A 27,937-nucleotide genomic window follows, 5' to 3' on the forward strand; every position below is an offset into this window, starting at 1 on the left:
CTAGGAAGCCTGTCCAGTTTCTGCTGCTTAATCTGTTCTCTGCACCTAAATTTCTCTCCCACTCTTCAAAATGACTTTTTTTTTTTTTTTTTAAATCATCTAATACTTTACAACATAGGGTAAGACACTTGCTATCAACTGGTGGAGTATTCCAGTCATTAAAAGTTAAAAGTCATGTAAAAGCATTTGTAGAAGTTCAAGCCATTTTACAAGCTACAAGATATTCACTTAACAGTGAAGCACAACATCTATATGGCAGTTAAAGACTCTACCCCTCAAAAAGTCACCTAGTTCTAGGTTAAAAACAGTAAGAGCCATAAAACAGCTAGGTTTCAAAAAGGAAGTGGAGAAAAGCTGATGGAAAATTAGGTAAATGCCGTTTCCTTATGAGGATATTTGACAAGGGTTAGTATTAACCAATGTTAACTAATAAGCTTGTGAAAAGCACCACTGAACTGAACAGTTCTCAGGGCCCCTTCTCTGCTGACAAGAAGCATGGTCAAGAAACACGCTCATTGTGCTGAAACGCAGAAATGTGGTTGCGGTGAGTGTTGGAGTTGACAGTCACTGAATCACAGCCATTTCCTACATTTCCATCTAGATGACCTTTAAGTACAGAGATGGTTTGACTTCTCGGTGATCTATTTTGATCTGAGCTATGTCAGAAGGACTTCTTGCAAAGATCCTGTGCACTGTAGACTTCAGAAAAGCAGTCAAATGACAAACAGTGTAAAAAGTTTTATTTGCTCTGTGTCTTTCAACAAATCAAGGGTAATTCATCCACAGTATTTTCCTCAGTTATAGTCTGTCACAAAATATGAACAAAAGCATCTTTTTTTCTGCATATACTGTGTCTCCCAAGTGCTAAGAAAAACAAAGAATTATAGCAGATTAAGAACAAACCTACAGCATTCCTTTACTTTAGCTGGTTCTGATACAGAGGCATACTTTTTTATTTGAGAGTCAACTCCAAGAGACTTAGCTAATTGCACAGCATTTGTATCATCACTGATTAGCGTCCCAAGAGCCACAAGCAGTCTAAAAATGGCTTCAAGATCTTGAACAACTTCCATAACTGTGCTGATTACTGATAAACATTGAGCTTTGCCCTCAATGTTGTTAACTTTATGTAAACATACAGCATAGTTCAACGTCAGCGTGGCAAGCGCAATGTGGATGTTCTTATTATTGCCCGATTTCATCTCTATTGCTTGTGTCATTATTTCATCCCTCTGTTCCATCATGAGCTTCTGGCCTGCCTGGCTGACAAAACAATTGCAAAGAGCTCTGAGTGCCAACAGCTGGTTTGCTTGCTTTCCTTTAGGGTTCAGAAATTTAAGGAGAAGGATGATAAATTGTACGTGATCCTTTTCACTGCAGAAGTTCTCATTCACAGTAGGATGCCTGACAGACAATCTAAGAATGTCTAGGGCTGGAAAGACAATATCTAAGAAACAAAACAAAAATATTTTAGTATTAATATTGCATTATCTGCAAATGTGCTGGTGAGTTCCTTTGAGATAGAGACCTTCTTAAACCCCTGCCTTTGGGAACAGACAGTAACAGTTTCATGCAGAAAGAGATTCAGGTAAAGCACAAGTTGTTGGAAATTCATAAAGACAAGTATTGACAAGCCCATTCTAGTAACACTTCAATTAATCACAAAACCCGTGATCCTTAATTTAGGATAAACACAGTGCTTTGCAAAAAAAAAAAAAAATCTTAAAATCTTTCCTAAAAGCTCCAATTGATAACACTAAAGGCAAGCACATAATACAATAACTTATCCAAAAAGGTCTCTGAAAGCTTCTCAGAGACTGAACACCCCTACACAGGCAGCATCTCCCTTTGCCCTCGTTCCATATCTCACAGTTTAGTATAACTACAAAACTGCTTACAGAAAGAAAAAGGAGAAAAAAATTTTTAGACTACCTTCAACTCTCAGACATAATTAGCAAAGAAAAAAAAAAAAAGATGTCCTCAACTGATCAGCTGGAAATCATTGTAAGGAAGCTGAACTGAGAGTTTGTTCAGTAGTACCCCCCCACTTTCCCAAATTTCAAATATATCTGTCTCCTTGGGTTCTACTATTGGTATCCTATGCTTACAACCCAATCAAAGCTGAACCTGCTTAGCTACTTATTGAGCAGTTTTTCCTGCAGATATGCAGAATCTTGAGAATTAATGCTTTGTGCAATACAAAGAGTTTGAAAGGTATGAAGACATTAGCCATCGCCAGCTCCCAGCTGTGCAAAAGTTTGCTTAAATGACGTTATGTAATGAACATGAATTTTTAATACCAAAATATTCTTCCCATTAATAAATCTTTAACTGCAATTTCACGAAAGCAGTTCATTTTAACTGCATGTTTAGATATTTGTATATGCAATGTATCATTTTTTTCAGAATGTGCGGTAACAACCAAAATAGCCTTTCCAATCCATCAGTGCTGACAATGACACATTGTCAAATGAAATTCTATCACCTCCACTTGCAGTCATTCAGAATGTCATTTCACTAATGCAGTTCTGACCACATAACCTAGCATCAGTAACAACTTCTTTTCTACCATATTAAACAGGAACTACTTTTGAGATTTTTTTAAATAATTTATCTCCATAATTTCATCTCTCATTTGATAACAACTTAGGACTCCAACCTCACAATACTTTGCTCTATTTCCAAACAAGCCTCACACTTCTTTCTTGAGGATGCTCCTGCTAATGAAATAACCATGACTGATGTTTATGTCAAGTTTCTCCTTTATGTTTACTGTTGTGCCAACAAGAAAACCTGACAACCAATTACCAATTTTGCAATTCATGCCACTGCCCCTGCTACCAATCAGTGCTACTAGCATCTGTTTATCACCTTCTGGTTTCTACTTGGGTTATAAACTCTTTGGGACAGACTCTGTGTAACAGCCAGCGTAACAAGACTTTTGGTTCATGGTGAGGTATTGATGAGATGACGGTACAAAAAAATAATTGCAAGTGTTTACCTTCTGGCCAGTTAACTGCTCTCCATAAAGTCTGAAGTTGCTGTGCTGTAGGTGTTTCTGCAGAGGTGTTGCATGTTGCAGACAATAACTTTTCTAGGATTATCAAGTCATCTTCTGTAAGCTTATGTTCTTCAGTTGCACTGCCATTAAGTTCCTTTAATTTACCTGTAAGACCAATAGAAGAGGCATGGCTTTCTGACATCAGAACTTCACAAACCCAGATCTTTAATAAAATAGTACAAAAGCACTTTAAAAACAAGTTACAACTATTGTAATTGTTTTGGGGGATTTTAGATTTTTAAACATTACTTTTCCCAGTGTCATCATTTTCTAGTTTTAAGTTTTTAATCATCACAATGATTGCTGCTATTAAGCCCCCTCTAATACTGCAACACAAAGATTCAGAATTCACATCTTAGCCTGCATACAGGCAAAAATACAGAAAAAAAAAATCACAAGACCATTAGTTTTCATAAGTGAAATATGATTCCTTTTTTGCTCTTTTCTATTAGATAGTAAAAGCAATAAAGACAGTATATGTTCTTAGTGTGATCACAGTTTTTGTATTTTTACTTAAGTGCTATAAGCAAAATATAATTGCACCATGTCCTATATTCAAATTTCAATGTAATTTAAAAATCAAAGTATTGGAAAAATATTTTTAATGTACAGCATTTTGTTTAAAATGGATCTAGCATTAAGCACCTGCCAATCATGGTTCTTCCAGAATTGATGAGGGCCATGTCAATAAACACACAAGCAGGCAGCATTACATTAGTACACCCTTATGAGTTTTATAGTATGCACAAAAATCAACTGTGGGCCTCTTATGAAAAAAAACCATACAGCTATTAAATCTATCCCAGTCCAGCCATAATATTTACAAGTGTATTTAGCCATGCACTGTTACAAAACTGCAGAAAACCCAGTAAACCTAGTTTTCAGATTCTAAGCTTCAAAAAGCCAAACAACCCACTAAGCCTGTGGCTAATACGGTTATCCTTCAAGAATACTGGACAAAAATAAACTGATGCAGTACGTTTTTAAGACTAAGTAAAAGTCTCTGCTTTGCTATAACATAGCAGAAGAAAAGTCAGCCTGTCTTGCCGTTCTCCCTCTTAGGAAGTTCTGGACAAAATTTTACTGTAAAATCTGTGCAAAACTAAGAGGAGCCTAAATCTACTTACTGGCAACAACCTCCAGAAAAAAAAATTCTAGTTTGTGAATCCCTTATCTTCTCCCTAAACAAACAAATACCAGAGCACAAGAAAATTCAGGGAAACAGGACGAGGCTGACTGAAGATTCTGACTGATATTTTTAAACAGAAGAGCAATACTGCACACAGAAGGCCCCAGCAAGACCTTGACAGGCTTGAGAAGTGGACCCATGTGAACCTCGTGAAGTTCAACACGGCCAAGTGCAAGGGTCCTGCACCTAGGTTGGGGCAATCCCCAGTATCAGTACAGACTGGGCAATGAATGGGTTGAGAACAGCCGTGAGGAGGACGACTTGGGGATACTGGTGGATTAAAAATTGGACATGAGCCAGCAATGTGCACTTGCAGCCCAGAAAGCCAACCGTATCCTGGGCTGCATCAAAAGAAGCATGGCCAGCAGGTTGAGGGCGGTGATTCTCCGCTCTCGCGAGACCCCACCTGGAGTACTGCATCCAGCTCTGGGGCCCCCAACATAAGACAGACATGGACCTGTTGGAGCAAGTCCAGAGGAAGGCCACAAAGATGATCAGAGGGCTGGAGCACCTCTCCTGTGAAGAAAGGCTGAGAGAGTTCAGCCTGGGTGTTCAGCCCGGAGAAGAGAAGGCTCCGGGGAGACCTTATTGCAGCCTTTCAATATATAAAGGGGGCTTATAAGAAAGATGGAGGGAGACTTTTTATCAGGGCCTGTAGTGACAGGACAAGGAGTAATGGTTTTAAACCGAAAGAGACACAGAACAGACTGTCCAGAGAAGTTCTGGATGCCCCCTCCCTGAAGTGTTTAAGGTCAGGTTGGATGGGGCTTTCAGCAAGCTGACCTAGTGAGAGATGTCCCTGCACCCCCCTGGGTTGGACTATATGATCTTTAAAGGTCCCTTCCAATCCAAACCATTCTATGATTCCATGACTTTAAGGCCAGGAGCTTGCCCTCTTCAAGAAGTCGGATAAAGGTGAAGGTATACTTTTTCTAAAAAGCAGAATCTCTGGTTTTAAGTTTCCTCATCAGACTATCTAGACAAATACAACATTTTCAAGCTCCATATATAAAAGGGAGGGAAGGAAGTGAGAGAATTTTAATTTGGAGATCTTCAAGACAGGTACATTGTGAATACAAACTAGTTTTACAAAACCCTTAAATGTACTAAGGCACTCTACAAAAACATACTGAAATAAACTGGTGACAAACAGGGTAGAGATTCTGTGGAACATTTACAGAAAAAACAGAGGAAGAGATAGTAGAATAGGAATGAAGCATGGGAAAAGAGAGGGAAAAACAAGCCAATAATAACACTTACCAAAGATGTGTATAATTACTAAATATTGTACACTGTTTTCCTTTTCTGTTATGCAGAATGTTCCTTTTAAATATAGATGTGACCATTGCAACCTTTGAAACTGCAGAATGCCTTACTTTAAAACTTCATAGATTACATTGTATGGCTATCTGGTGAACTACAACTTTCATGAGCAAAATCAGAAAGGGATTGCACATGACCTGCATACCCAGCAGCTAGGCAAAAAAAAAGTACAGTATTCAAATGTACCAGCTTGATAAAAAAGATGACTAACACCAGCAGATATAAGCTGAGGGGGGGAAAAATGGATATCTTGTATTAGTTCTTGTGAAATTTACTCATACTCCTAAGCCTTCAAATACATCCACCATTAAAGTGATGAATGCAATTTTAAAAAGGTCAAAACCAAGAAACAGTTCAAAAAGCTAAGTGATTTCCCATAGCTTTCATAAAGATCAAAAGCAAAGTTACTGCAAACAGATGAAAAATAAAACCATCCTTGAAATTAAATACTGACCCAGTATCTGCATAGGATTGGCCTGGTCAAAGGTGACAGCATCCTTCTTTGGAAAATAAATATTTTCAACTTTAGGTGCAGTTGATTGGTAGGCACCCATTCCTACATAAAGGAAATACAAGAAGTTCAACAGTGTACCAAAGTGTCTGACATAGAACAATATCCTACCAGTAAGTCTCTCCTGCTGGACGTTACTCGGAAGAATATCTTTAAAAAAAACAATTGAATGCTTATGCAAATAGCTGTCATTCCTTACGTTATTTTTACATTCAAGGGTTAAAGCTTAAAGCAATACCTTCACAAACTGTTCTCCCCCCATGTAAAAATTTACTATACAAGTATAAATTATTAACAGTGATTTCTGAATTACATGAACTAAATACACAGTCATTCATAGGAATGGGTATTGCAGTTAAGACATGAAAATGGCAAGGGTCATTTTAGAACAAAGATCCCTCCTGCCCCTGAAATCTTTATCTTTTGATTATTTTCATAATGAATAGGCAAAGTTTTTCTATATTGGAAGATCTGCAGATATGACCAAGTTATGTCACATGCAACAGTAGCCTGAAATCTCTTTAGAAAAAGAGTAATAAAAAGCTTTAATCTTGACCTGAAATGATTTCCTAGAACCACAGGTGAATTAGTGGCTGATATTGTCTAATTCCCATTAACTACATATATCAGTTTCTTTGATCAACAACTAGTAAGAAACCAAAAGTCCTCTCAAAAACAGATTACTATCACATACTTTAACGCTTCTGTGCATGATTCCTCCATGTAAAGGAAGGCTCTGTTATCCCTGTTTTCTGAATAATTTCCAGAGTTTAAGCAGCTTCAATCTGCTCATTTTTAATTAAGTATAAATTTGCATCAATATCGAATCCATGTCAAAGGAAAAACTGAAGCAAAAGATCAGGGATGCTTTGATGCTTTTCATTGGTAGGCATCATCTCTTACCTGTATATGGATCAACCCCACCCACTGGAGCTACTGCATTTGATGCTGAACCAGGAACATAGCGACCAGCACCTGAACAGAGACATTAGGCTTTTTAAACACCACCACTGGTAAAGAGGTAATGTATACCTGTAGTTAGTTACTAGTTTTCAAACATCACTATTAAAGATGTTATTTTGCACTAAAGGAATTAAAAAGAAGTCTTCCAGACTTCCTGAAATTTAAGGATTAAATCTATGCTTATGTGTGAGGGTGGTGCTGGTGGTGACGATGGCATTCACAAGCTAAGTGACCCACAGCTGGGAGACATTCTGGCATGGTCTCTGGCACCCACTGGTGCAAAGGCCCTCAGCACAGCAGACACCTTATCCATGACAAGCTCCAGGGGAAGGGCACCACTGCTCAGGCCTGGCCTCTCTCTGTGCCTGGGGCCAGCAGTGGCCTCTCCTGTGGCACTGAGGCCTCAGGTGAAGGAACTGCAGGGTCTTTGCATCTGCAGAGTCCACAGCCTGAGCCACACAAAGCAAAGGAGGAGAGACAGCTGGAGACCACAGTAGAATAAGAATGGAGGAAGACTGCCAAGATGGGGAAGGCTGAAGGCTGTGGCTTTTGGCAACAGCATGAAGGCTTCTGCTCCACCTGTAGATCTGCAGCTGCAGAACAGGCACAGTGCCCTGGCACTGGAGAGGACAAACACCCAAGAGGGGATGCATCAGAGCCAGCTAAGACTGCACCTCACCTCTGCAAAAAGGGGAAAGGCAAGCAGCAGTGATGGGAGGCTTCGCCCTGCAGGGTATGGAGGCACCCATCTACTGACATGACCTGGTATCTTGGGAGGTTGCTGTCTGCTGGGGGCCAGGATGATGCAGAAAGACTGCTAAGGCTTGCCTGGCTTTCAGACTATTACCCTGCTACTCTTCCACATGGGCATCAATGATATTGGCAAGTCCTGGAGAGTATCAAGAGTGATTAGAGAGCTCTGGGGGCAAGGGTGAGGGGCCCAGGTGGTGTTTCTTTGATGCTGCCAGCAAAGCAAAAACATTTGAGTAGAAACACTCATCAAGTGGGTCAGCAATTTGCTGCATGGCTGGTTTTGCAGGCAGGACTTCGGCATCAATGATTACAGGACCCTCTTTGAGGAGCAAGAGCTACTGATCAGGGATGGGATAAGTCTGACAAAGCAGGGCTGGGATGTCTTTGCAAAGAGGCTTGCTAAGCTAGCAAGGAGGACTTTAAACTAGCTGTGCCAGGGAGGGTTAGAATCTAAAATTTAAGGTGGAAGGTACCAATAAAGGTCATGTAATAATAAAAAAGGAATATTAAGGAAAAAAGAAAACTACTATGAATATGCCCATTCCTGTGTTGGCCCTGCATATGAGAGTTTGACAAAACGTAAGGTTTAAGACCTTACTCCTCTGCTGTAGAGGACAGAGTGACATGGGGCAGACCAGACAGCAGAGGGATCTCCTCTACTAAACAAATCTGGACATGCTTTGACAGTGGCGGAGTTCACCTTACCAGTCTGTCCCACACTACTGCCCCAAATGGAGAACTGCAATAAAAGTGGTCTGGAGCCAAACACTGAATGCAACGGAACATGATAAAATACGCATCTTAAATGCTATCAAGACAGATTATGAATTTTACATTACCTGTAAATGGATCTGCCGCAGGTATTGTACTTGATCCAGATGAAGAGCCTGGAACATAACGTCCAGCACCTAGTGAAACAGTAAGAAAAGCAATGACTACTATACACAGCTTGATGTTATTAAAATGTCTATACTTTTCATACAGAAGCAGCTGAAAAATAAAGCCAAATATCAAATACGTCTTATTGTTTATTGTGGCATTTTAAGAAATCTGATCCTATCCACACAAAAGTCCCCTGATGCTCAACAAATTCTTCCTTCTTTGGGGCACACGCATTACACATTTGGACACAGGCAAATCAAAAGTATGTGTGTAAGTTCAGATGACTGCAGCTCCGTGAGTTACATCTGAACCTGATTAGCCTGTATTCTCATTTCTAGTTCATTATTTTAATGACATTTTATTCCTAACTTCATCTTTGTGAAACTAGTTGAAATGAGTGGTTTATTTTGTAAATGTGATAAGCAAGATGTAATTGATTAATATAGTTCAGCTTATGAGTAATTAACTTGTTCTAGTTCCACTTCCTGCCTGAAAAAGGGTCATTTATGTATTTCACTTAATTTCAGTTCATTCTCTAGCTAAATTTCTGTATTTTATTAATTGCCTTAACAGCATCTGGCCATCTCTTAGAGTAGTATGAAAAGTGGAGTGTTCTTCCACTGGAAAAAAAGACTAGACTGAAAAATACAACTGGCTTGATTAAAGTTCTGTTGAAGATTTGTTCTGACAAATACTTCAGAAGTTTGTCAAGTTTTTACATTTTTCTTGGCAGATCTATCTGGGCCTTGCCCTCAATCATTTCAGGACATGAGAGTTCTGTACAAGAAGTGCAGGAGCTACGACACTGAAGTCTGCCTGAGCAGACAGTGAGGTGGACTGAAAACTGACTGCACAGCCAGGCCCAGAGGGTAGTCATCAGTGGCACAACATCTAGTTGGAGGCCAGTCACTGGTGGTGCACCCCAGGGGTCAGCACTGCATCCAGTCCTGTTCAACATCTTCATTAATGATCTGGAAGATGGGTCAGACTGCACCCTCAGCAAGTTTGCTGATGACACAAAACTGGGAGGAGTGACTGATGTCATCATTTAAGTTTAAAATTTTTACCTGTAAACGGATCTGAAAATTGAGCACTTGTACTCAACAGTGTTTGCCCCTTAGTGTTGTCCATAATAAAGTTGGCCACCTGATCCAGAAACATAGGATTTAGATCGTTCTTTTGCAGGAAGTTGTATGCAGTCAGCCAAGGATCATCAGAGATGTTATATGGTAGTTTGTAGGAAGGCCCACTTTCATTTACATCAATAGTGAAAACATAGTCATACTCCTTTAAGCAGAATAAAAATAAAAACAAATTAGAAGTTTTTCAGCACTTTTTACATAAGGATGTATCAAATGCAGACTAATAATGGCCCAGGGCTAAGCCTGAAAAACTTTAATACTGCTACTTGCAGATTGTATCAGTAATGCTCTCCTACACAGGCTGCAAGTAAAAAATACTTAAACCATACTCTGTGTTTTCCAGAATTCTCTGTCTCAAGAAGAGCAGGCTAGAACAACTGTCCTGGTTTCAGCTGGGACAGAGTTCATTTTCTTCTTAGTAGCTGGTACAGTGCTGTGTTTTGGATTTAGTGTGAGAATAACGTTGATAACATGCTGATGGTTTAGTTGTTGCTAAGTAGCGCTTATCTTAAGCCAAGGACTTTTCAGTTTCCCATGCTCTGCCAGCAAGCAGGTGTGCAAGAAGCTGGGAGGGAGCATGGCCAGGGCAGCTGACCCGAACTAGCCAAAGGGCTATTCCATACCATGGAACCTCATGCCCAGTATATAAACAGGGGGGAGTTAGCCAGGAGGTGCGGATCACGGCTCTGGCATTGGTCAGCAGGTGGTGAGCAACTGCACTGTGCATCACGGGAGTGTTTTTCCTCCCCCCCTTTCCTTATTTTTTGTTATATTCCTTTTCATTACTATTATTATTATATTTCATTATTATTGTTGTTAATATTATATTTTACTTTAGCTATTAAACTGTTCTTATCTCAACCCACGAGTTCTGCCTTCTTTCCCGACTCTCCTCCCCATCCCACCGGGAGCGGGGGGGATGGGACGGGACAGGGAGTGAGGGAGCGGTTGTGTGGTGCTTGGCTGCTGACTGGGGTTAAGCCATGACAACAACATATGACGATAATGTGTGTGCAGATATATTACAAAATAACAGATGCATCAGGTAACTCTCATGGACAGCTCTGGCTGCCTGCAAAGCTATAGGGCAGTCAGATACCTCAAAAAACTTCAGTCTTAAAAGCACATTTCTAATACTAGAAAACAACAAATTCCTAAGATTTCTTTAAACTATGTGAGAGGAAAATTAGTATCTCAAAGGCATTCCTTCTGTGTTGGCACTAGACTTTTTTCTGTGTATATTTCAGTAAAGGAAACATTTTTCAGCTTACCTGTCTTTAGGTTCAAAAGTTACTATAGAAAAGTGGTACAGAAAGCCTGGTACCTAGTATTTTAGGTAAGCCTTGCGTTATAAATTGTATGGTTCACTTCCTTTGGAAAGGAAGTTAAAACTAACTTTTCAAGGTATTAGCAATAAATACTAAAGAACTTGATTATTTCTCTACTAATAGTTTACCTTTCTCCGAAATTATTTGTCTCCATTGGCTTGCTCATTTTACAAAATGTGTTTCAAAAGTAATAAAGCAAGTAGTACTTATTTATATTTCTACCTGTGAGTTTTAATAGATCAAAGAAGACAAAAGAGTACCAACAAATACCTATTTTCTAAATTATATTTTATCTAAGCCAAGATTGGAATAAATTTTTAATGGGAAATTAAGCATTTTACTTCGGAAGGAATAAAAGCAATTAAAGTTTGCATATACCTTTCCTTCAAATAAAACCTTTCCAGATGTTTGTTGTGTGGCTCCAGAAGAACCGACAACATCGCCAATCTTTATCCATCTTGCTTCACTAACACTCCACTGATACGCTTCTACTTTCCCATTATCTTTAACAAGCCGTGTCTGTCCATCTCTTGTTCCTGTAGACAGGAGTGTTTACGAGTTTGAATAAATTCAAGAATAACGATTTACTTTAGGAGAGAAAAAAAAGTCTTCAAATAGCACTCAAATTTAAAGATGAAAAGATAGTTCACCAACACTTGAAGTCACAGCACAGGAAGTAAGTAGACACTACATATCGTAAAAAGAATAGCAGAAATCTTGACAACTGCTTTTTACAGTTACGGTAATGGTATCTGCCACCAGACTAAGTTGCAAAAGCAATCCTTAAGTCAAGTATTTCAAAAGTTTACCATTTTCCGAGGGAGATGACAATCAAGAAAGGTGATATTCTCCCATGGTCTAACAAGATGGAAAGCTTCATGCGATTGTAAGATTTATGCCACTTGCTCATCAGAGCCAAGGGCTGAGGTGACTTATTACTTCGCCTTGGGAAAAAGTATTTGCCTAGGAGTAATCTTAACTACCACTGCTTCCACTGTATTCTCAGTTATCTCCCGAGTACCTGGAAAGTGTGAACTGCATCAGTCAAGACAAACTATTTTTCAAGCCAAAAGCTAAAGCAGAAAATTTGCATCTACTTTTCTTTTAGGAAAAAAATTCCACATTCAGTATTCCTTTTCCCAATTATGTAACTGTCTCATATACTATTGGCACAGCTGGCATAACAGATCCAAAACATCTCGAACACACTGCAGCATCCTGAATTCCACCTTTTTCTAAATTATTTCATAAGAGAAATACTTTTTGCCATTTTAGTCTACAAAAATATATATTAAAACTAGAGTGTTGCCTCCAAAAGAATCAATGAAAGGATAGTAGAGCAAAATTAAGCTGCTTTCTTCAGCAACTCTATTGAAAGTGATCAAAGCCTTAATTTTGGGAACTATGGAAAATTTCAATATCTCAGAACCAAAATTTGGAGGCATCTCTAACATGACAAAAGTACAATAACTTACCAGGATCCTTAAGATGTTCTCTTCCAGGAAGGTCATCAGCATTAATATCTCCTAAATCACCAGTTTTAGGGTCAATGGATGCTTGTGAAAGCTCATTTTCAAAAGCTTGAATCTCCTCAGCACTTGCTGTACGTTCCAAAGACTCTGTAAACACTCTTATAATTCCATCACTGAATGGTGAGAAAACATTCAAACAAAAATACCATTTTAAATGTCAAAATGATTACATACATTCTAATGGTGACTTCTAAGTCATGAAAAACCATCATTATTTCTAACAATCCCTCCCAGTTACTTTTATGAAAGGAATTCACTCGCATGCTAAAAACACCCAGAGAAGGACTTAAGCAGGTAACCCTATCTGTAGTATAATTTTAAAATCAAGGTAGGATATGCCTGTCAAAAGGGTTCTTTACACAGTACTTGTAAGTCCATTCTCAGTCTATCCATGGTTTACCACATTCCCAAAGAACTCACTCTAACTCTGCTATTCACATAACAGAAGAATGATTTTTTGGATGAAGTATAGCACATGTTTAAATTTAATCCCTACACACACTTTGATGGCTGTATTTTTAAATATAGATGAAACTGATACCCAAAGCAATGCTTCCAATTTCACAAAGGGTTTGCAGATTTAAATCTAAAAATACACTGAGAGTAAAACCTGGATACCTTGCACCAACTACGATGTCACCATTGTCTAACACACAGCAGCACCATACAGACTGAGCTGGGAGTCTGATTGTTTGAGCACATTCCCCTTGTTTCCAGATTCTAAGAGATCTATCCTCTCCAGTAGTTACAAAATCTGAAAAGAAAAAAATATGAAAACTTTTAAAGTATATTTTTTGTGTACTGTGATACTAGATGCCATTCTGCAACTAGGTATCTAAAAATTAGAGCAGTAAAAGAACTTTTCTACAATTTAGTACTTCTCTCAATTGCAAGAGGAGAGCTGAAAGAAAGCCACTGCATAGTTGTCTCCTCAAAGAAAATAAAGTGCATAAATTGTGGACTAAGCAGCCAGCCAGGGAATGAAATTATGCTCAAGACAAACAAAAGATTCCTTCCTCCTTTCAAGAGTTTAAACAAAGAACTTTGAACAATTTTGTAACCATCACTGTTTTATCTTTCACTATACTTGCATAGTTTCACATTTGTTTTAAATTCAGATTTTTACAAGGTAGGCCTGCTTTTTGAGGAAACACGCATAAAGCACTCTCAAAAGTCTCTAAACTCCTCAATGAGGAATTTTAAGGCATAAGAGATTTACGACATACACATCCACTAATTGTGCTGGTTTTGGCTGGGGTGGTGTTAATTTTCTTCATAGTAGCTACTATGGGGCTATGTTCTGGATTTGTGCTGTAAACAGTGCTGATAACACAGGGATGTTTTCGTTATTGCTGAGCAGTGCTTACAGAGTCAAGGCCTTTTCTGCTTCTCACACCACCCCACCAGCGAGGAGGCTGGGGTGTGTGTTGGGTTTGTGTGGCAGGGGTTTGCGTAGCGGCGAGGAGCTACAGGGGTGGCTCCTGTGAGAAGCTGCTAGAAGCTTCCCCAGTTTCAATTCAAACCCGCCTCTGGCCAAGGCTGAGCCCATCAGTGACAGTGGTAGCGCCTCTGGGATAGCATATTTAAGAAGGGGAAAAAGACTGCTGAAAGACCAGCAGCAGAGAGACGAGTGGGATGTGAGAGAAACAGCCATGCAGACCCCAAGGTCAGTGAAGAAGGCGAGGGAGGAGGTGCGGGGGAGCAGAGATTCCCCTGCAGCCCATGGTGAGGGGGCAGGCTGTCCCCCTGCAGCCCACGGAGGTTAACGGTGGAGCAGAGATTCCCCTGCAGCCCCTGGAGGACCCCACGCCGGAGCCGGTGGCTGGGCCCAGGGAAGACCATGACTCCGTGGGAGAGCCCACGCTGGGGCAGTTTGCAGAGGACTGCAGCCGTGGAAAGGACTCGTGTTGAAGAAACCCATGGAGGGCTGACGCCCATGGGCATGACCGCTCGCTGGAGCAGGGGAAGAGTGTGAGGAGCCCTCCCCCTGAGGAGGAAGGAGCAGCAGAGACAGCGTGTGATGAACCAACTGCAATCCCCACTCCGGTCCCCCTGCACTGTTGGGAGGGAGGAAGTGGAGGAATTGGGAGCAAAGCCAAGCCTGGGAAGAAGGGAGGGGGAAGGTGTGTTTTTAAGATATGGTTCTATTTCTCATTATCCTACTCTGATTTGATTGGTAACAAATTAAATTTATTTCTCCCCCCCCCCCGCCCCCAAGCTGAGTCTGTTTTGCCTGCGACCATAATTGGTGAGTGATGCCTCCCTGTCCTTGCCTTGGCTTACGAACCTTTTCATTGTATTTTCTCCTCCCCATCCCACCGGAGGAGGGGGGAGGAGCAAGCGAGCAGCCATGTGGTGCTTTGTTGCCAGCTGGGCCTACACCATAACAGGGTGCACAAGAGGTTGGGAGGGGACACAGCTGGGACAGCTGACCCCAGCTGACCAAAGGAATATTCCATACCATATGACATCATGCTCAGCATATAAAGCTGGGGGAAGAAGAAGGAAGGAGGGGACGTTCGGAGTGATGGCATTTGTCTTCCCAAGTAATTGTTACACATGATGGAGCCCTGCTTTCCTGGAGATGGCTGAACACCTGCCTGCCGATGGGAAGTGGTGAATGAATTCCTTCTTTTGCTTTGTTTGTGCGTGGCTTTTGCTTTACTTAAACTGTCTTTATCTCAACCCATGAGTTTTCTCACTTTTACTCTTCCGATTCTCTCCCCCATCCCACCGGAGGGGAATGAGTGAGTGGCTGTGTGGTGCTTAGTTGCCAGCTGGGGTTAAACCACAGCAGTAATATACATGCACTTTACCTGTTGAACAAACACACAAGTGTCCCATGCACCACACAAAGGTCACTGGCTTGGAATTTCTTCTGCAACTGTCTGCAACAGTTAATTCCGAACCTCTAAACGTAACTCTGAAAACAAATGCAATTAAGCCCCACACATAAAATTCTTAACCTTAACTATTTGTAATGTACTTTGAAAGCTTTCTGTGGAAATATCTAAATTTACATTATCTCCAACTGGTAAGCCACACATTACCATTTTAGTACTCTGCAACAGTGCTGAAATATAGGTGGCAACCTAGATGATAGGTTTGCCTATCGCTTTGCCAAAGTTTCACTTAAGCCTTACAATTAGGCCTAATCCAGGACCTTTCATCTCACCTACTGCCAGAGCAATTCTACCAGAGGTGTCATTTGGAGCCAATCACAGTAATTTTTTTTAATTATTTATGCTAAAGGAAAGAAGTAAATTAAACACTACCTGAGTTCTCTAGTTGTGGCAGCTCCACAGAACTACAGAATGCCTACCTTGTCATTTCATTTTGGAAGAGTGTTGGGTAATAGTCACAAAAATAATCCTACCTTTACATTGAGGGAAGACAGAGATGCTGTATATATAATTTGTATGTCCATAATACACCTGCAGACACTCGCCAGAGATCTTCCATCTTCGAACACTAGCATCATTAGCACAGGAAAGGAATTCCATTTCACTAAGAATAGCTAAACCTCTCACACAATCTTCATGTCCTTTATAAAAGAAAGGAGAACTTTTAATGTAGCTTTTCTTTCCATTAGCAGCAATATACCATTTCTATTTAGCTCACATCTAAATCCTGGCAACGAATCTTCATTATGGGAGCAGTTTAAAAAAAAAAAGGCAATTCATTGCTCATCACTCTCTGAAAAAATCTAATTCTTTTAAAAGTGATGGGATTTCTGGGCATACAACTTGAGAGACTTTAAAAATCCTGCCTAAAAATTGTTAAATTCATCTACTGTTTGGCGGGGTTTTAATTTTTTTCTCTTCTTAAAAGAGCACATGATCCTGATGAAATTACCAACTGCAGCAACATTTACCAGTGAATGTTCTTTCGCATCTGCCTGCCTTCCACAGTTTAATAGTTTTGTCAGCTGAACCAGTCAACATTAATCCCTGTTCAGGCAGTATTTTCACTGCCCATATTGCAGCTGTGTGACCCTGCAAAAAACGAACATTGTTAGACTTGTCAGAATCAAATTCAGAGTACCTATTTTATATTCATGCAGAGGAACTTCATACCTGTAATGTCATCATACATCTGTCATTCAACCAGACCTTGGCTGTTGTATCCCATGATCCACTTAATAATGTGCCAAATTTCCCAGATGAAAGGCTGCAAACTGGAATGAACATTCAAATCAGCACTGACAAGTTCCCTTCATTGCCACCAATCTTATTCCAGCAATTTAAACAGATTTATTTAAGGAGATTTACTTGGTATTAGTAGCATATTTAGCGTTGACTTTGGGGAAGAATTAAGTAGAACAGTAGTTGCACTGCAACCTAGAAAGGAGCTGCTTAAAAATCTCTTCACTTTGGATTACAAAATTTCACATCTTTTTGCCATTTGTATTTTTAAATTTCTCTTAGTACCAGAGCTCTTCTCCTCAGACTAGAGTATGTTGACAAGCAGGTTAGATAACTAGTCAAGACACAGAATTAATGCAAAGGTTTAGTTTTAAGATTACAGAGAAAGCCAAGATTTCATCAACATGTATTAATTTATGTCCTCAAGAAGCAAGATTTCATACAAAAAATACTTCGCTCATCTTCTTGGAAGGCAAAACACTACTACCAAGAAATTGTGGTGACATTTAAAGATTTAGCAAAAAGATAATCTGCAAATGCTCCAGTAATACACAAGTATAAAACTGAAGCCACATGGTGCCAATAAGGTTTACTAATAAGTTTACAAAAAGAGCTAAGTCATAAACAGAGAGTACCCTGTCCATCTAATTGTTCATAAAAGGAAAGTATGGCCTTATGTTTCTTGCTTCTGTGACTCCACAGTGAGAACTGGACAGTATTCTACCTCTGTCACTTGTCATGTCCTACTTTTTCCCCATTTTAAAACAGATTTTACAATTAATGTAATTTTACATTTTTTTAATGCTTTACATTGTGTAAAAATTGCTACAAATACTTTTTTGTAGGGGAATCTATAACTTGTCTAGAACACCTCATTCCTTTTTACACCTGTGGAGGGAGCATGTCACATGTTATTTTAACTACTCATCTATCCCAGCTTTTTGATAAAGTACATAAGCTATTCCATGCCTCCTTACACAGTGACATTATTTTCTTTCTTTCTCAGAGAAAGCCAACAGGTTTATAATACAAAAATAAATTTTAGGTGCTGTTTAGCAGTCCAGGGTATTTTCAAACTGGTCTCCACAACCATTCTTTAAGACAGTTAAAAAAAGCCCCAAAAACTCCAAGACTTGAAATGTTTATTTTTGACACCCTATAATTACATGATTAGGCTGTTTAAAGGTCTATTAAATACTAGATCAGCTCACAAAAAGAAAAACTTAGTATGCTATTATGAGAACTGCTGAATCTTTTATTATATAGCTCAAGAAGAGATATACAAAGTTGGTTTAATACGTCACACGTTGCACTGACCTGACTAAAGAGAGATAAAATTTCTGCAGTGAGCTTTTAGTCTTTACTATGTATTTAAAGCACCAATTAATATTAGCTACCCATCTAGGTAACAAAATGGGCACTGAAAATTTGTTTATTTAGGAAGCTGACTTTTTCTACTTCTATCAACTTTGACATAAAAATTAAGCTTAATACATGGAGAATTAAATTAACTGCTGCTTAAAAATGCAACTCTTCGCAAAAGGGTAATCATTCCGTAAATTGCCATGTGTTCACATATACAGTAAAAGCTCAAGCATTCATCAGTGTAAACTTGCAAGTCCTTGCAATGAACTGTCACGGCATGAATTAAGATTATAAAATCCTATTTGCAGAGGCCATAATTAAATAGTTCGCTACGTTAAATACCAAAGAAATCAAAATTGAGTTTTATAACTTCAACTTCATTTCCTCTCTAACAAATCACCTTAACTTTTATGCGACAATAAAATGTCTACATACCTGTGTTCTTATGACCCTTAAGGACGTAAAGAGGAGCTGGGTTGTCAACTGTGAAAATGCAAATATTATGATCATTGCCACCAGTTGCAATCAGCCCACGAGGATAGAGGTCACTTGGAGGTATGATGCACACACAAGATACAAAATTGGAGTGGCCACTCATACAGTGCATTTCAGTAAAACCCCTGTTAAGACTAAACATATATGATAATCAGTTCAGAGTCATGACAGAAACAGTACTTATTTGAGGCACTGAATTACAACAGGTGTTTTATACTCCAACTCGTGAATTAATAACTATGCTTGCATTGTGCTGAATAAATACTATGGATAACCTAGAAAGAATGAAAAACTTAAGAGAAAAATTATATCCCAGCATTCCAACCCAGTAAGCAATATTTAAAGCTTTCCACTTATTTTTCAGTAATGGTAGGCCTGGAAGGACTTAATTTTGGTTTTCCTTGCTTATTGGCAAACACTATGCCCAATTTGAGCACAAGAAGTTAGAGTTTGGCTTTATGAAATCTTTTGCTGTCTCAAGACTCAAATATGTATCCCAAAACACTCCAAAATAACAGAGCACATACATGAAGAAAGTTTACTGCCTGCCAAATCTATTCACTGACTCTTAATTAGGAGCTCTGTAGAGGTTTAATAGTTAAATAGATTATAACTGATTCAAGCAGCACCCTTATGTCCCAGTTTCAGCTGGAACAGAGTTAACTCTCTTCTTAGTAGCTGGTACAGTGCTGGGTTTTGGATTTAGTGTGAGAATGATGTTGATAACACGATGATGTTTTAGTTCTTGCTAAGTAGTGCTTATGTTAAGTCAAGGATTTTTTCAGTTTCCCATGCTCTGCCAGCAAGCAAGTGTGCAAGAAGCTGGGAGGGAACACAGCCAGGACAGCTGACCCAAACTAGCCAAAGGGATATTCCATACCATGGAACGTCATGCCCACTATATAAACAGGGGGGAGTTGGCCGGGAGGGGCGCATCGCTGCTCGGGCATCAGTCAGTGGGTAGTAAGCAACTGCACTGTGCATCACTGGTTGGGTTTTTTTTTTTCCCCTCCTTAGTTTTTTTTGTTATATTCCTTTTCATTATATTTCATTATTATTATTGTTAGTATTATATTTTCCTTTAGTTATTAAACCATTCTTATCTCAACCCACAAGTTTTACCTTCTTTCCCGATTCTCCTCCCCATCCCACTGGGAGCGGGGGGCAAGTGAGGGAGCAGCTGCGCAGGGCTTAGCTGCTGACTGGGGTTAAAACGCGACACCTTATTTCTTCATCACGATCCAGCCTCAATAGTTACAGCACTAATGGGAAAGAGCTACTTATCCCCACACAATAAATGTGTGGGTTGTGGTGGTGTTTGTTTGGTTTGGGGTTTTTTTCCTTTCTGTGTTTGTTTCCCCTTTCCCCCTCATAAAGACCATAACATATCACACTGTCATCCTTCATACTCTGATGCTTGGAAAATGTAGGGAAATCATGATACTATTCTAAATTCTAAAATGTCTTCTCTGCTGAAGGTACAGAGAACAAATGAAGGTAACATATCTTCCTGTAAAATTTAAATAACAAAAATAACATACAGCAGTTTGCTTACCCACTGAACCCTGCCTACTGTAATCCCAGAGTCTTCAAAGCAGAGAGAGATAATCATTACCAGTGCAGTGACTCTGCATAAGTTACTCATGTCTTCCTCATACAGCCCTCAAAAATTGTGGGTTAGAATTAAACTTCCTTTCCTGCAATAAATTTCTATGTAATTTAACAAGTTCTTCCCCTTGTAATGAGAGATTTAACAAGACACACTTAATGAGATTACTCTTCGTCCCCCTCAACTGCAGAGCTACAGAGATCAATTGAAACACACGTGAGCATTCAGGCAAATTTGCCAATTATCTCTGTTTTGCTGGAAGGTGGTGGAAAGAATATCTACACCTAGCAACTTCAGAATGCAGTTCACAATTTGAAACTATAGACAGGTGAGAAGATACGTCCTGTAGCTTCCTGCAGTACCCTTCATCTCCACCATCTCCTATTCACATTGCTTAGCAGTACCTCTTCTGGTCACAATGATATACTGAAAAATTCACTGAGTGAATTCAAAAAGACAAATCCAGTAGTAGACAACCCTGTACAACAGGAATATCATAGAAGATAATGTTGGTTTTTTTCCTTTTCCAATATCTTTGTGTATTTAAATTTTCTGTGTAGTTTTTGGTTCATAGTCCATTTTATGTTCAAAGAAGTCTGCTCAGCAAGGGCGAGAAAAGAGTTTTTTAAAAATATTCAAAGCATACTCCCTTACTGTCAAAAATGCAGCATTGTTACTTAGCAGGATTACTTTGGTACTGAATACCAAGAGGTAGAAACAACGTTAATACCACCTGGAAAAAAAGACGCCCAGTTACAAACATTATTAGCGGCTGCAAAGCACGCTAAAAATATCGACGTACAGTTAACTGTCCGAGCAAATACAACCTTCCCCAAAAGCAGGCATGCAAGCGGTAATGCCTTAGCCATCGGCGAGCTCATCAAAACACCTCCAGCGAACAGACTCCCACCGCCACGCACAAACCCGCCACCTCCCCAGGCCCCCGCCGGTCCAGCCGGGAGTCCCAAAAGAGGACACGGCCGCGGGGACCAAGCCGGCGGGGCACGGGCGGCCCCCAGCGGCTGCACCTCCGCGCCCTTCCTCCCGCAGAGCGCAACCCGGAGCGGCCGCCCAGGCCCGCGCGGCCCCGGCGGCTCTGCCGACGAGGGCCGCGGCCCGGCACTCACCCGTCAGGAGCCCAGAGCCTCGCAGTTCGGTCCCGGGAGACGGATACGAAACCGCCCTGGGGAAAGAGGCCGCGGGTCAGGCCCCGCACGTCCTGCCCGTGCCCCGCTAGGGAGCAGCGAAGCCGGTACGCGCCGCCCTCGCCCGCCATGGCGGGAGGCCGCCGAGGTGTCCTGACACAGCAACTATCCCCGCCGCCGCGGCCGCCGCCGCCACCGGAAGCCGCCAAGCGCCGCGCCGGAAGAGGTGTCACTGGGCCCGCCGGGGAGGGGCGGTGAGGTGCCATGTCCCGGGGGCAGAGCCGCCGCTCTTCCGCCGCGAAGCACTCCGGGAGGTGTAGTCTTTGCGGGCCGCTGCGGGCGGCCTTCCCCCGGCGGCCGGAACGAGATTTCTGAATGTCGCGATAGCCGGGCGCTGCGCTGTGTGGCTGGGTGGTTGCTGCGATACCGGTGCTGTTGGCGGCGGAGGCTTAATGGCTGCTTGGGAGTCTGGTGAGAGGAAGGGGCTGCTGCCGCCCGCGGAGCAGGGTCCGCGCCTGTCTGCGGCTCCGCGGGGCTTCCCGGTTCTGTAGCAGGGGCCGTTGGCCCTGCCGCCTCCGCGCCTCCCCGGCTCCAGACGCCCTCAGCCTCTCTGGGGGCGGGTTTTTATCGCCCCGGGGGAACAAGGGTATTTCCTGCCTGCTTAGCTGATGGCCAACAGTACCGCCATGTCACAGGCCCCTCCAAGCAACTGCTTGGCAGCTTCCGCGATGGAAGGGCTGTCTCTGTATGCTGCGGCTGGGGAGGAGCTCCTCAAGGGGCTGGTGAAAGCTACCAGGATTTGTCAGGGGTAGCGCAGTCTGGGTTTTTGCATTGGTGACTGGTGATGCCTGAAGGACTGTCTCCAGATAACCCAAGTGGATTTTTACAACAGCTGTTCACCTCCAGTTTGTTTCATGAGAGACTTGAATTCTGTGGGCAGATGCTGAAACAATAGATGCCACAAGAATTAGCAGGCATTATCTGACTAAGCACTGAAAAGAGACTGCTGTCTCGCCTCACTCATGGACCTTCTGTGGTCCCTTCTGGGCACTGTCTCTGTCTCATACCATGCTTCTCCAGTAAGGAAGTGCTTTGCAGATTTCTGAAGAAAACTAAACTCCTTTTAATAGGGAGAAAAATTAAGCTTTAAAGAGTTGACCTCTGGTAGTTTTAAAGGACTTGTGTGAATTAAAGGACTATTTCTATCCTTCTTTCCAGAGAGAAGTTCAAAAAGGAACAAATATGGCCAGCACTCACAGACCTCCAATAGCTCGTCCTTCTTCAAGAGCAGGAATAGGGCTGACCACAAGGCCTACCTCTTCATCAAGGACTCCATCAGCAACCAGAATAGGAACAGGGGTATGCTGAAAAAAATTAACACTAGCTTCAATGTATTTAGATTTTTATCCATTTTTTGGTAATTTTTTTAGTATCATGACTGGAGCAATAGTTTCCCAGGACGAATTTTAAGATTTTAATTTTGTAGAGAGTTTTATTTTCTAATTTTGACTAAAAGGGGTCAAGGAGGTCTTGCATCAAGAGTTCACCTGGGAGACCTTAATAGCATTAATGTTGCAGACAGAGGGAACAATGAGCAGCTGCTCAAAGGTAATCTCTTACACTTCTGCAGCAGACATTTGACTGAAGCTTTGTTTCCCTGAGGAGATGTAAATGCTAAAAGATTCTTATAGGAACAGTATAGAGACTAACTTGAGTTTTTAATTGCTTTGGCAGTTGCATAAGGATAATAAATTCATAATTCAGAGTTGGGAGGTTTGTGTTTTGTTTTGTTTTCTTTTCTTTTTTTATAGCTGCCTCCTAGTACATCAAGACCCGGTTCTCGTGGTGGTTCTTCGGCTACTGGAGGAGTCTTATCATCTCAGATTAAAGTTGCAGACCGTCCAGTGACTCAACAGGGATTAAGTGGAATGAAAACTGCAGTGAAAGGTATTTTTTACTGAAAATAGCTATCAAGGTATCTGCAAACGTTTTAAAGGACTATTTAAATTTTTAAAGGAAAACTTTTTGTCGCTGTATAAATTGCAGAGTGAATAGCTGTGCTTAATAGGAGCAAGAGAAAGGAAAGGAAGATTAAAGCATCCCTCTTATTTTCTTTGCTCTTGGCAGTCAGAGAAGACAAAGGCTTTTCTCTGCTTGACCTGTCTTTAAAAATCATTCAAAAGAATAGAACAAGATAAATTGTGTCGTCTTCTGTCACTGCAGTATAATTAAAATACTGTGTTATATAGTAACTATTCATATAGCTGAAAAAGTAATGTTCATGTTCACAACAGTCTAAAATTAATTTCTGCCTTCATTTGTTTTAATGAGGTAAAATCTATTTAAGAACACTGAGAAGATGGCAGTTCTCTGCCTGCAGATTCTGCAGATTGTTTTCATAATTTACAGTTCATCAAAATTAGTTGTTTTCTAACAAAATGTCATATTACTCTCCTTTGTCAGGTCCTCAGAGACAGATAATGGATAAAACATATTACCTTGGACTGCTGAGGTATGTCTTAACAACATATTCAAACTGCAGAAGGTTTAATACTCTGTTCTCTTTCTGACATGAAGTTTGTTGTGCTTAACAATAGCATGGGATAAGTGATGTTCACTTATAATGAAATCTGTCCTGTTATAAGAGTTAAGGTCATTTTGCATATAGTTTGTAGGAGGAAAGGAATTTTATGCTTATGTCCAAGTACAAGTAGATTCCTTTGACATTTTGTTATTAGGCTTGCAAAGTTAAATGCACTCTCACCGCGTTAGTAAAAGGAGGGTCAGTGATTTTGAGCTGCCACCTGTAACGCTTGATGGGTCTGATAGCTCCATTTGTAAGGAGTAGCATCACAAACTAAGCACTTTTTAGTGTACATTTCAGGTGGTTTACTTGGATTATACATTGAGCTAACGCTGACAAAGGCAAGGCCTTGCCGAAACTGTATTGCATACACTACTTTGGCAGTTGATTATATTGCAGTATTGAATAATCAGTCCTAAAAGATGTCCTTTTAAATATGGATGATATCCACGTTCTGTGAAATGATACTGTGATTTTTTTTTCCTGTCCATTTGAAAATAATTCACATCTATTTCACCAGCAGGGACAAAAAGCTAATTAAAACATTTTATTTCATATCCAGGTTTTCTAACAACTACTTACGATTTTATCTGATAGAACCACTCTGCTTTTTTCCTCACTTATCCAGCTCTTCTTTGAAATACTGATCTGAAACATGGTGCAGCATGAGAAAGAGATACTGATTGCACATCTCCTATAGTAAAATATAATTTCTGTTCTATCTGTGTTTTAGTTGTACATTCAAATGTTAATGATTCTTTTTTGTTTATTTGCAGAAGCAAAACAAATGAACTCACAACAGAAATTAACAAGCTGCAGGAAGAAGTAGAAATGTACAAGCAAGAGAAATCTGTCTATTTGTCATATGAAAAAAGGTTAGATGTATTGCAGCTAATGCAGTGCTAACTTTCTCAGTCACAAGACTATTCTTGGGTATTGTGCAAGCTTCAAGGAACCATTAAATAATTCTTTTTTTCATTACTTTATTTTTACATATATGAATCTTCCGATCTTCAGGTTGACTTTTTGTTTTGTCTTTAGGGCAGAGGCTTTAGCTGGTGAAATCAAAGAATTTCAAGGTCAGCTAGCAGACTACAACATGGTATGCTGCTGTCAATTTTTGATACTGAATGCTCTCGCTTATCTCATTTACTTTGTATTGCTTTTGCTTTGCTTCATCATCGTTTTTATTGACATTCCTCTGTAAAAATATACTGGTTAATACTGCCTTTTATTCAGTTATTGGAAGGGAAAAAGATGGAAACTAAGGACAGCATAAAAGAAAAAAAAAGCACGTGTACTATACATTAGGAGAAGCAGTTCATATGGATTTAAGAAATTACTGCTGTGTAGTATTTGTGGGTTTTTTACAGCTACATATAGTGATGATTAGTTCTGAAAACTGCATGTAATATATTCAGATTCCCAAATCATGTTTTTTCCATTTGCAATAACAGAAAATTGCTGTGTTTTCATGAGCACGTTGTGAGTTGCTACCTATTTGTCTGATTTTTTTGTGTGTAATTAAAAAAACAGGAAAGCAATAACAGGTTAGAATTTTGTCTCATTGCAGGTTGTGGATATACTTAACACCAATACGGATATGGCAGAAGTGATTCGAGATTACAATATGGTAATAATTAGGATATTTGCTGTGTTTGAACAGTGAAAGGGTTGTGTTACATTCTTGGTGCTTTGAACGTATGACATATCTAAAAAAGCATAGCACTAATTTAAAACTTACCCACTTTTTCCAGTTAAATTAACCATAATATTGGCAACATGTTTGTAGTGAGACAATTGTCTGAAGTGTTGCATTAACAGCCCCATGATAGTTTTCTGTGTTTTAGATTTGAGAAGGCTGTTGTCCCAACCCAAATTATGAGTGTTAAAATATATTCTTTATTTGACTTGGGAGCATAGAACACTAGTCTTATGAAAGTCAAATTCGCTAGACTGCACTGCCTTGCAAAGCTGCCTGGTCTTCTGGAAATGTAGTTCTGTGTTGTCTTCTGTCTTTTAAATTACTCCAGCATAGTAAATATTAAATAGGTCTCTGACATGGCCAACCACAAAATCAGAGCTTTGTTCTTCCTTTACTTTATTTCTTTATTTTCTAACACAGATAGAGTGTTCCTTTAAGTATTAAGGCAAGATTGGCATTAAGCATGTTCCATTTCTTAGGATCACTTTGTCCATAAGCAAAAGAAACTACTTTTAGAAAAGGTTATTTTGGTAACTTGAAAAACCACCTGAGTATTTCTTGGTCAAAACAAATTTTTTTCCCCCTGCATTTGATTGAAAAATACAGTCACAATGTCTATGTCATAAAGAGAAGAATACTTTGGAAGTGTTTTTTTCATTCTGTCTGTAGGCTTAAACAGTATTTTACTAAGTGTTCCAGGAATAGGTCCCACAGTAATAGTAAGTGAATTGGTTTGTTACAAACTTGATTGTATTTCTTTTTCAAACGTAGAGATGCCTTCTTACTTCCTTTGGTTTCCAGTGAAAGACTGCAATTTCAGAAGGTCTTTCTTCAGTATCAATTGCGAAAAACCTCTGGAGCAGGCGGCCTCTGCTGCTCCTTCCTCTACTGCATTCTGAGCAGCTTCTTGATCATTTAAAGGAAACTTTGAATTTGTGTATAAAATCTGTATCTTTATTATTATATATTATATCAAAATATCTTTTTTTTTTTAAGTTAAAGGTTCAGAATGACCGAGACACTCAGAGCGTGGATAAAATTTTCACAGAAAGACAAGCGTAAGTAAATGAAGTGTATGCTTCTCCAAAGCTGTTAAAATCGTAACTGAACTTGGCAAAATTGAGGTGTTATCTGATTCAGAAGTTCCTTAACAATGTGATGTGTGCCACAAGGGATACCTGAGCAATTTCAAGACGAGGGTGGTGAGTCACTGGAACAGGTTGCACAGAGAAGTTGTGGATGCCCCATGCCTGGAAGTGTTCAAGGCCAGGTTGGATGGGGCTTTGAGCAACCTGGTCTAGTGGAAGGTGTCCCTGCCCGTGGCAGGGGGGTTGGAACTAGATGATTGTCATGGTTTAGGCCCAGCCGGCAACAAAGCACCATACAGCCTCTCACTCCTCCCCCCCGGCAGGATAGGGAGGAGAAAATTTAATGAAAGGCTCATGAGTCGAGACAAGGACAGGGAGGCATCACTCACCAATTATGGTCACAGGCAAAACAGACTCGACTTGGGATAAAAGAAATCAATTTAATTTTAAAAAATTAAATACCAATCAAATCGGAGTAGGGTAGTGAGAAATAGAACCATATCTTAAAAACACACCTTCCCCCCACCCCTCCCTTCTTTCCAGGCTCAGCTTTGCTCCCAATTCCTCTACCTCCTCCCCCTCCAGCGATGTAGGGGTACAGGAATGGGATTGCGGTCAGTTCATCACACATTGTTTCTGCCGCTCCTTCCTCCTCAGGGGGAGGACTCCTCACACTCTTCCCCTGCTCCAGTGTGGGGTCCCTCCCACGGGCGTCAGCCCTCCATGAGTTTCTCCAACTCAAGTCCTTTCCACGGCTGCAGTCCTCTGCAAACTGCTCCAGCGTGGGCTCTCCCACAGAGCCATGGCCTCCTCCGGGCCCAGCCACCTGCTCCGGCGTGGGGTCCTCCAGGGGCTGCAGGGGAATCTCTGCTCCACCGTTAACCTCCATGGGCTGCAGGGGGACAGCCTGCCCCCTCACCACGGGCTGCAGGGGAACCTCTGCTCCCCCGCGCCTCCTCCCTTGCCTTCCTCACTGACCTCGGGGTCTGCGTGGCTGTTTCTCTCACATCTCACTGCTCTCTCTGCTGCTGGTCTTTCGGCTGTCTTTTTCCCCTTCTTAAATGTTATCCCAGAGGCGCTACCACTGTTGCTGATGGGCTCAGCCTTGGCCAGAGGC

At 40.6% G+C, this 27,937-nt stretch overlaps 2 protein-coding genes across 4 annotated transcripts in view; one reads left to right on the forward strand and one right to left on the reverse strand.

Moving 5' to 3' along the window:
• Positions 1 to 723: 723 nt before the first annotated feature.
• Positions 724 to 21,693, reverse strand: PLAA (phospholipase A2 activating protein). 3 transcript variants are annotated; one of them, XM_050913224.1, is made up of 14 exons: positions 21,426 to 21,693; positions 18,630 to 18,823; positions 16,761 to 16,861; positions 16,559 to 16,679; positions 16,061 to 16,228; positions 13,303 to 13,438; positions 12,628 to 12,797; positions 11,531 to 11,688; positions 9,750 to 9,969; positions 8,640 to 8,708; positions 6,988 to 7,059; positions 6,028 to 6,129; positions 3,002 to 3,166; positions 724 to 1,447 (listed from the first exon to the last, which is right to left on the reverse strand). In XM_050913224.1, exons 1-14 carry the CDS (start codon positions 21,572 to 21,574, stop codon positions 882 to 884), a joined length of 2,391 nt encoding a protein of 796 aa, XP_050769181.1. In that variant the 5' UTR covers positions 21,575 to 21,693; the 3' UTR covers positions 724 to 881. The 3 variants fall into 3 exon arrangements, with proteins under 3 accessions (XP_050769181.1, XP_050769183.1, XP_050769182.1); XM_050913226.1 differs by lacking the exon at positions 21,426 to 21,693 and adding an exon at positions 20,953 to 21,000; XM_050913225.1 differs by lacking the exon at positions 6,988 to 7,059.
• A 102-nt stretch (positions 21,694 to 21,795) lies between these two features.
• IFT74 (intraflagellar transport 74) overlaps positions 21,796 to 27,937 on the forward strand; it is a 43,015-nt gene continuing 36,873 nt past the window's right edge. Inside the window, exons 1-8 of the mRNA XM_050913450.1 lie at positions 21,796 to 21,914; positions 22,662 to 22,802; positions 23,255 to 23,390; positions 23,907 to 23,955; positions 24,804 to 24,902; positions 25,069 to 25,129; positions 25,601 to 25,660; positions 26,729 to 26,790. Coding sequence (XP_050769407.1) covers positions 22,686 to 22,802; positions 23,255 to 23,390; positions 23,907 to 23,955; positions 24,804 to 24,902; positions 25,069 to 25,129; positions 25,601 to 25,660; positions 26,729 to 26,790 — 584 coding nt within the window. The 5' untranslated portion in view covers positions 21,796 to 21,914; positions 22,662 to 22,685. The remainder of the gene's footprint in view (positions 21,915 to 22,661; positions 22,803 to 23,254; positions 23,391 to 23,906; positions 23,956 to 24,803; positions 24,903 to 25,068; positions 25,130 to 25,600; positions 25,661 to 26,728; positions 26,791 to 27,937) is intronic.

The sequence above is a fragment of the Gymnogyps californianus genome, chromosome Z (assembly GCF_018139145.2).
Source record: "Gymnogyps californianus isolate 813 chromosome Z, ASM1813914v2, whole genome shotgun sequence".
Taxonomy (NCBI): Eukaryota; Metazoa; Chordata; class Aves; order Accipitriformes; family Cathartidae; genus Gymnogyps; species Gymnogyps californianus.

Coding starts and splice junctions, on each gene's coding strand:
- PLAA (XM_050913224.1), bottom strand. CDS start 21,574: ATGGCGGGCGAGGGCGGCGCGTACCGGCTTCGCTGCTCCCTAGCGGGG. Junction 7,060..8,639: donor TGCGGCAGATCCATTTACAG/GTAATGTAAAAT, acceptor GTCTCTGTTCAG/GTGCTGGTCGCTATGTTCCT. Junction 3,167..6,027: donor CAATCCTATGCAGATACTGG/GTCAGTATTTAA, acceptor TTGGTCTTACAG/GTAAATTAAAGGAACTTAAT.